The sequence below is a fragment of the Sorghum bicolor genome, chromosome 1 (assembly GCF_000003195.3).
Source record: "Sorghum bicolor cultivar BTx623 chromosome 1, Sorghum_bicolor_NCBIv3, whole genome shotgun sequence".
Classification (NCBI taxonomy): Eukaryota; Viridiplantae; Streptophyta; class Magnoliopsida; order Poales; family Poaceae; genus Sorghum; species Sorghum bicolor.
Genome location: NC_012870.2, coordinates 70889630 through 70899480, shown reverse-complemented (window position 1 = coordinate 70899480; position 9851 = coordinate 70889630). Strand labels below are relative to the sequence as shown.

Sequence of the window (9851 nt, the reverse complement as noted above, 5' to 3'; positions counted from 1 at the left end):
CGCGCATTCCATTCCACCTTCCACGAGACCAATGCACGAGCACGAGGGTGATGTGAGCAAGCAACCGGTCGTCCAGCACGAGTTGGTTGGCTAGCTTGCTATAGGAGATCGATGGAGAGATCACCGGAAATCGCACCACATGCATGCAAAAGAGGAAGAAAAGGTGCGAATTATTTCAAAGCTTTTTCTCCCGTAGTGTCGAATGATTTGCAGCTTTGCTCACACATGTCAGGTGCCGGTAAGCTGCGTGACGAGCAAGTGGGCGTTCAACCTTGTTGCATTTTCCCGTTCTCAATCTGCTTTCGGAAAGATGGTGGGCTCGGGGGCGAGGTAGGCCGCACTAGGGCGAGGTCATGGACTTATGCCACTGGTATAGCTTTAATTTAAAGGCTGATCGAGTTAATGGAAAATGATGTGCTTATGCGTTTGTTTATGGGAAAATAGGATCGTTAACCTAGCTTTAAAGTACTTCAACAAATAGAAGTGAATCGATACTTTATAAAAAGCTTACTCCCAGTTGCCGGCCGGGGTTGTAGTACGTGCTCCTATAGTTTAGTTGTGCTCACTGATGCGATCCTCAGCGAGTTGTGTTAGGGGGTATTTGATTGAAGGTGCTAAAGGTTAACATGTATTGTAGCTTTTTTGTTTTATTTAACAATTAGTATCCAATCATAACCTAATTAAGCTCAAAAGGTTTGTTTCACAAATTAATCTCTAACTATGTTTTTAGTTTCATAAATATTTTATATTTAATACTCTATCCATGTGTCCAAATATTTGATGTGACGAGAGTTAAACTTTACCAACACAAACCAAACAGGACCTAGTTATTGTTGGGGTGACCTCCTGGTTGTATGGTTTTTTATTTTGCTTGGTATTTCTTATATACTATTCCTTCTGTTACTGAACAAATAGATTTTTAGCTTAAGAATTCGTATATAGATAAATCAATCTCTAGAAGGTTGAGTAGTCACTTGTCCATTTGTTTTTTCTTGAAGTCTCTATACATTTACTATACCCCTCCTATCTCAATCATGTATTGACTTTCTATAGTTAGATGTGTTTATGTTTAACAAATGCTATACTTGGTTTTCTATCACCGATACTACTCCAGTTAAGGAAGGATAGTATGTCATACTAATCTATCCTAAGCTTGCTTAGGGACAAAGGGAGTAGGTCGATTATGTTTTAGTAATGTTATGGAATATTAAGCCAGAGTTAAAGCTTTCGTCTCAAGGGGAAAAAGAACATGTAGAAGTTTGGTTATTTCATTTGTTGTGTAATTGGTTCCTGGAAACCTTTGTGGGTGTGACTCAAGCTGAGTTGCATTACCAAATCTTATACTCCTATAAAGCAAACCTTATTACCTATTTCTCTCAACATGCAAGCCATCCAATTAGAGAATCCACGATCACACCTCAATACCTATTTCTCTCAACTTGGAAGCTATCTAACTAGGCAATCCACTATGATACACAACTAAAATTCGCTAGCTCATGTAATTGTAATATTCATATCAACAAGTCACCTATTTCTAACATATAAGCTGTCCAACTAGACGATACACGTTTTATATTTATTCTTTATACCCGCGGCAATGTACGGGGAATCCTCCTAGTTATAATGAAAGATGAACTTGACCTTTTTTTAGTTCGATATTTTTATAATGAACTTTCATGCGGGTGCACTTCGGTTGAGCATGTGTTGAAATTTCAGCACGAATCACACTTCCACATAAAGAAGTACGCACAAGCAGGCACGTTTAATAAAGAAAAAAAAAGCAGGACTTTATCTTTAAAATTAAGGCAGCCAATTAGATATTTAGAAATACACTCTCTACCTAGAAATATAATACCTTGTCTTATTCCTATAAAACTGTCATATTAGGGGACAACTATATTTTTTCTTGCTCTAATTTCAATATCTCCTTTTTTTTAAGTCACCAGTATTTTTCTTGTATCTCTTTAAATAAAGGGGGTTACTGTATGGGGACCATCACAACCATCGATTCTTAGCTATATTTTCTCCGATACATTCCTATAGACCCAGCTTTTATATGATTATGGCGAGAGAGAGATATTAGGGTATTGCCATGATAACTCTCCTAATATTAATATTTACAAAAATAATATTGGACTACTCGTATGCATTGAAAATAGATTATTGGAGAGCCGTCAGGGGATACTCTAAAACAAAGGGAAGGGGAGGGAGAGTGGAACATCTTGGACAACGGGGTGGAGATTTACTGTTTATAGCACCCCGCGACTGCTAGCATCTTTTGGCACAACGCAAAAGCAGCTGCCCGAAAGGCCGCCATTACCATAATTGTGAGACCCTTGGGAGATCAACGGGGGCCACGGGTGCATCAGCCAGCAGCCGAGAGAAAGGCTGCCGGCGATGGCCCAAATCTGCACACTCTCCTACGCGGAACACCGATAGCTTTTGATTATTCGCCGCCCGGCGCCCGGTACAGAAATCGGTAGTCCGGCAGCTCACGGCCACGGCCAACCACAGCAAAGATTGGTGGCCAGACACTGACTACATATCCACGATCCCATCCGTGGATGGATCTTATTCCCCCCAATGCCGGCCGGGACAATCGCGGAAATGCATGATAAAGCTTTGCCATTCCATTAGCCGCGTGAACGAGGCACGGATAAAGACGACGTGATCAAAGGAGCTTTGCTTCGTTTGGTTGCTGATGATTATGATACCCGCCCGTCCGTCTTGCTCTGATCGATGCTGCGTGTTTTCAGTAGTGTTTGTTCCGAACAGAGACAGATTGCATTTCCAGTTGGATTTGTCCTGGTGCAATAAGGCAAAGTGACGCACAGCCGCACAGGTGTTGGACGATCAGCTATTCAGCTCTCAGAGAGTCATGTTCCTCTTGGGTACCATGCATAAAAAGGATTCCATTTGGGGTCTGATCGCCTGGGTTACATACAATACGGACGTCCCCAAATCAACACTGTACAATACGAGAGAATGTCAAACCTACTGTGCACTCTACATTCAGTGGCGGGCACAATTGTGTTCATTGGTATTCAGTTGAATACCCAAATTTTTTGGCAATTTTTTTTATATATAGTAATTATACATATGTGTATTAGTATATACAAGAAAAACAAAAAGTATTACCTCCTATCACACTCGTGCAAAGGTGAATTACGTAAAAATATTCTCAAACTCCTTCAGTAGCATGAATTATATACAGTATATATCATATATGGCACTATACATATCGAATACGAGCCATTTGGTTGTTAAAAAAATTAAAGCAATTTAGTTGTTAAGTTTTTTTTTTTGAATACCCAGCTCTCAAATCCTGCGCCCGCCACTGTCTACATCGTCACCTGTGACTGTGAAGGAAGAGGTATAGAAGAGTACTGCCGAAATGGTTCTTTATCATGAGCAGTATGGGACAGTGTGTTATTCGGCTGGAATTTGGCAAAAAAAAAAAAAGAAAAGAAAAAAAAGCAGGTGGCCAGCATCGGAGGCATAAGGTTCCTCCTTTTCCCGTCACATTAGCAGGCATAAGCCTTTTCTCCTTTTTGTTCCGCCTGCTTTGCTTTACAACGCTCCACAGCTTCTTCTTTTGGATCGCCTTTTGGCCCCGGCCCCCGGTGCCTTTCCCATGGGCAGGTGCTAGTTTTGGCTCGTACACAACCACACTGTTGTTATTGCAGGGTAATGGGGCATGCACTACTGAATATTGCTCCTAGGCTGATTCCCACAAACCTGTCCTACCTTCTTCTAGTGCATTTTTTAAAAAATTCTTTAATTTTTGTTCTCGAGAAGAACATTATCTTTCACATCCAATTTTACCTTTTATTTTAGAATTTTATTAGTTATTCTCTTGTTTGTTAATAACGATGACAGAAAGGTATTGGCAATGTTCAGAAAATTGGCCTTTTTCAGGCTGAACAATTGATCATGATGTCGCGTCTAGCTGGTTAACTCCACGCTACGACTAAGACATGTTTAGTACATGCAAAATCGTGCCCTCTTAGATGTTAGATCCTGTCCCTCAACACTTTTATAGCATGTGCAGTCGGGGCTGGGGCTCTGTTCTGGATAGGACTAGGTGAGGTGATCATGTGCATCTGTTACTGATGGCCGCCCACCATGTCAGTACTCACTTGCATGCCTTTGTTTCCAAAAACAGCTTTGCAAAATCATTCCTGCTGCTGTACTGTTTCGAGTAGGAGTTCGTTATCACCATCCATTGCTCTGATGTAGTGATGTTGCTCTCCAATTCCAAAAGCTCGCCGTCGAAAGCCGTCACTTAGCCCTTACGCAATCTTTCCCGTTTGTCGTTCCATCTCTTTCAGCTATATTCCCTTCCAATTAGCCCTGCAAAGGAAAGGTTTCATAGTTTATACATACCATAACTAGCTTTTTTTCCGAATTCAGGGTGGCCATAGTTGATGTACGTGATTAAAAGGTCAATTATACTAATATTAGTGCAATCTGTGGGCAGCAAGCGTACATGAGCCAGGAACCTTTGACCTCAAAACTAGCAAAACAAAAACCATGGCTCACACACAGCCTATCCATTTATATATTACAGACAGAGCCATGCTAATTGCTGTGCCTAGCTACCCTGCAACTGCAATAATGTAAATTATATATTGCATGGGAAATGGAAATGGAATATATCGTGCTCGATAGGCTCGTCCTGCTCCGGATCGAAATTCGAAAGCGCCATGCGAATGCAAGTTGTCACGGCCGGCATATATGTATGTCTCGGAACTTGCTTTAGAAATGCTTGAAATGGACATGAACAGGGCGAATGGGCAGTGTCATTGTAGTGTAAGCTCACGGCCGGATTGGAGTATGTACTCGATCGCATTACCAGGGAGCGGGAGTGAGTGACAGCCTCGTGAAGCATCCGAATTCAGATCTTTTTGCTGTCATCTCCAGAGAAAAGATTGGGCCGGCTGCTGCCATCGTCAAGTTCCAGATAACTCTTCCATCGGCGTCAGAATCTCGCATGCAGGCATACACTCGCACACATGGATCGCGTAGCGGCTAACTGAGAGCGCGAGCCGGGCGCGCGCGCATGCAGATGAGCGTCACCCCCCACTCCCTAACTTGCAGTCCGAAATCGACATGAAAAGATCGCCATCTCTCATCACGCCAATAAGCCCTTTATTCCTCTGGGTTTTCAGGCTTTGGTCCCGGATCGATTTTCGTGGCCCTTTGGCGGCGTAATTTCGACATGGTTTTTGGACGGCTCGTAGGGTGGCACCTGCGGGGGACATTCCATTCCATTCCACTCCCTCGCAGCATCCCGATCGATCCCCATTCCGATTCCGATTCCGATTCTGGTTCCCCTTCCGCTCTGATAAACTGTTCCTGAGAGGCACTGAAAACGTAGTGCATTGGTGAGTTTGGCATCTTGATTTGAGTCTTTAATTAGTGGGTTCAAAATGAATAATCTTTGGTGGGCTGAAGTTATATGTGACCATTTCAAGACTAAGAACTAGGGAAGACACAATGATGTTCCCTACACCCTTTTTTGGTTACTTTCTGACATGATAATCAGTTTTGTTTGGTCGGCCAAGCAACGGCTTTTGGGGATGCCAGCATTCAGAATCATTTTTGTCTGCCTCAATTTCAGTAGTGTCTATAGAACTTTACGGTCATCAACTGCAAATCAAAGCTTCCAGCGGTCTCACACTATTACTAATTAAAGGTCCTGAATGCACTAAAAACATAAATAGTAACAAGCCATCTCGCCATGAATTCAGTAAACTCTAATCAGCATTGACTCCATATTTTTATTTTATTATGAATAACATAAAGTGATCCCCACACCTAAACTACCCACCTATACAATTATAAAAAATAAAGTGATCTCGAAAACATCATCTAAATTATCCACCAATAATAGTATGAAAAATAATATAAAGTGACCCTCTAAACCTAGCTAGAAATTTTTCATGTCTGACATTATAATAGATAACCTAAAGTGACCCCTAAATTGGCATCAAAATAGCCCATCTTTGCTATTATTAATCTAAAATATCTCCTCAAATTTACTTCTAAGTTACTAACATATACCATTATAATCCTAAAGTTCATCCAAATATATTTTAAAATGCCCACGTCTACCACGGTCAATATATAAAGCTAGTTCAAAGTAATAAACATATACGATATTTGCCACCACAAAGACCAAGTATACATGCATGCAAGAGTGGTAAATGTATATTTTTATAGTTTAGTACTACCTCCGTTTTTATTTACTTGTCACCAAACTTTTACTGTAGCAATTTTGACCATACGTTTTTTCTACAAAAGATTTTTAGATACATCAAGTTTTCACATATATGATTCTTTATTAAACATACTTCATTAGTGTTATATACATTGAAGTATCTAAGATTATGTAGCAGAAAAAACAGATAGTCAAATTTGCTACAGTAAAAGATTGGTGACAAGTAAACACAAACGGAGGGAAGTAATTATAAATATTGTCCCCTTAAAGAATCAAATATCAATGACACTGGTAGTTAATTTTGAATTATGTTAATACTTCGTGACAATACCTTATGTAAGTTGTTGCTTCAGGTAAATTTATATGTTTTGTCAAAATATTACAATATATCTACACCAATAACTTAATTGTAAGAACTATATTTAATGGAAAATACTAATGTAGGCATAATACTTTGGTAGAGAAAATTACCACTGTTATGTCATTATATTAACTAAGCATTCATAGAATATGTATCTTTAATAAAATATAAAATGGTATTTTAAAATAAAAATTATAGTAAACACTAAAAAATCAATTTACAATCTAGATGAAAAATTTGCGGCAACTAATAAGGTCAAAACTAGAGCCAAGATTTATGACCATGGCATGGTCTACAATAGAAGATGATGCACTTTTTTTGATGATGTACTTAAGCTAAGGTTTTAACTAAATATGTATTAAAGAATGTAGATACATCAATTGATAACAGGATGAAAAACATTTCAACTGAATTGATGGCATTATATTGTTGATATGCTTATCTTCAGATCTCCGCGCTGCAGATTATCCCGCTGCGTCCATGCTCATTCCCATTATCCCAATTGCTCATGTATACGTATGTGGAGATTCCTTGCGCCATTTTAAAAAAATAAAAATATTTTCAAGAATCTCCTGAGGAGATCAGGATAACTATGGACTCAGAGATAGATGTTCCACAGTACTCCCTCCATCTAAAAAGAAAATTCAAAAGTCAAATAATTTAAAGCTCGATCAAAGTCATAAAAAAATATTAACATTTATTGTGACACAAGATAAGTATCATTAAATTAGTTACAAAATAACTTTTTTAGTAAATCTAGTTGAATATATAAATGTTCATACTGCTTACTATAGACTTGATCAAAGTTAAGCTAGTTTGACTTGTACAAATTTAAAAAACACAGACTCCATAACTAAAAGAGAATCATGCACCGACTCGATAAGAAAACACAGTCATTAGGTCATAGAGAGTTCATATTATTCATAAACAACGGTCACTAGTAGTAGCAGCAGCATGCAAATGCAAATGGCACTAGTAGTAGTAGTAGATACAACAAGCAGGGCATGCAAGGTGACATGCCAAACCAATTGGGCTACCTCTCTGTCCCTCCTCACCTGATCTCACACACATACACGGCTAAACCAATCACGTGACGATCATCACTTACTAGTAACAACGACAGCATTACGTTACGGACGACGACGTTACACCAGCAGCGGCTGCTGCAAACAAACAGATAGCACTCGTTGAAAGCATGCATGGAATGGAACTGATCGGCGATGGCGGCCGCGTGGACCCGCCCGGAGAGTGCGGCGCGGCGTTCAGGAGGAGGTCGCGATGCACCCCTCCCAAACGAAAAGCGACGGGCTGAGCTGCCCGCTGCACCGGCGCATGTGCTTCATCAGCTCCTCCTTGCTGCTGTGCCGCTTCGCCGTCATCAGGAGTTTGTTCTCGCCGCACGTGGCGCCGGGGACGGCGTCGTCGCCATTGTTCGGCGGCGCGGCGGTCGCGCTCAGCGCCGAGGCCGCTGCCAGGGCCGCGACCGCCGTGGTGGTGGACCCAGTGGAGCGCTTCGGGGCTGTGGCGCTGTCGTCGATCTCGCAGGGTGTGACCGGCTCGGCGCCCACGAACTTGTTGATGACGAGCGCGGAGCGGTGCACCCGCGGGCCGCTCCCGCTGCGCGCCTGCGGCTGCGCGCTCACCTTCACCTCGACGACGGTTCCCCTGTCCACGACCTCGACCTCATCCTCCTCGTCCTCCTCGTCGGCCTGCTGCGGCTCGGTCTCCGGCTGGGCGCGGCTCCTGTCCACCTCGTCCGAGGCGGGGGCGGGGGGCGCGGCCGTGTCCGCGAACGACAGGAGCAGGCGCCCGCCGCGGCGCTGCGCGCGGAACAGCGTGGACGACGCCACGGGGACGACCCTGACGAGCAGGCGGCCGTCCTGGCGTTCCTGCCGCATCTCCATGGTGGACTCCACCTTGCGGCGCGCCAGCGACGGCAGCGGCGGCGGGAACGCCCTGGGCGGTGTCGCGCGCGGTGCCACCTCCTCCCCGCCGCGCTCGTCGTCGGAGCCCGGGCACGAGCGGTCGGTGGCGGAGCCGTCGGTGTCGGAGAAGCCGTCCGAGCCTGTCTCCGAGCCGAGGCTCTCGGTGCAGATCTCCAGGCTCTTCTGCGTCAGCAGGCTGGACGAGCGGCGCACGAGCGGGTGCACGTACGGCGCCTGCGCCTGCGCCTGCCTGGGCACGGCAGGCGGCGCCGGCTTCTGCGCCTGGATCATGTTCCATATGTCGTCCCTCTCCGGCCGGTCGCCGTCGCCGCCGTGGTCCGTCTCCTTGAGCATGACGGCAGCAGCCTTCTCGGCGCCAGCAGCTGCGGCCTTGCCGTTGCCACCATCTCCAGCGCCCTGCTCGACGGCCTGCTGGCACGGGAGGAGCTGCTGCTCGGTGGTCTCGAACACTGTCAGTGCCATGTCTCCCCTGCTTGTCCTGGGCAAGTGACACTAGCCTATAGCAAGCAAAGCTACCTGTCTCAGCAAGTGCTGCAGATTACCACAAAAAAGCGGCACGACTACGAGTGACGGCGCTAGCGTCTACGTTGGTGCAGCTAGCTACAGGTTCTAGAGCGCGTGTGTTTATATTTCGCGTGGCTTGCTTGTTAATCTTGTGGACGAGCACAGGAGGATGCAGAGCAAACCGGAGGAAGCAGAGCACGCAGCCGCGTTATATAACCGGAACCAAAGGCTGCGGGTTGCGGCGGGGAGGGGAGTGGAGTGGAGCGATAAGCTTTGGCGACTCTAACGCGCGTCTGGACTGATTTTTCCGCTCGTTTTGATGGTGTCTCGGATCGGTTTCGCTCGGTCTATCTATCGCGCTCGCCCGCAGACTTGTCCTTTGGCTGGGCGCTAAGGCTAAGCGGAGGAGAAGGCTCCCGCCGCAGTGGAAGTGGAAGGCGTCAGCGCAGGCGCTTCAACTGAGGATTGCGGAGGTCACACGATAAGAAGAGGAGCGGCGGGGGCGGGGTATTTGTAGGGCGCGGAGCGGGGGTGCTGGTGCTCGATCGGGCCACAGGCTCAGCGGCCAGCCTCTGCTCACCGCACACACCCCCACTGCCACTAGCATGGGGAGGACAAATACCTTTGCCCTCGTGAGGGGCCCCTCCGTGACATATGCGCACTCCATTTGGGCATTTCACAAACAAAAAAAAACGTTGAAAACGAAATTTTATCGAGGGAAATGTATTGTTAATTTTGTTTTGTGTATGTTCTCATCTGCAAGTGGTTCCCTTGTGGCACACACTGTCAGCAATACAAAATGGTGAATATGATGTGG

At 44.8% G+C, this 9851-nt stretch overlaps 1 protein-coding gene across 1 annotated transcript; it reads right to left on the bottom strand.

Moving 5' to 3' along the window:
• Positions 7465 to 9542, bottom strand: LOC8054303 (protein FANTASTIC FOUR 3). The gene has a single exon (XM_002465474.2). The coding sequence runs from the start codon at positions 8990 to 8992 to the stop codon at positions 7847 to 7849; it is 1146 nt and encodes a 381-aa protein (XP_002465519.1). The 5' UTR covers positions 8993 to 9542; the 3' UTR covers positions 7465 to 7846.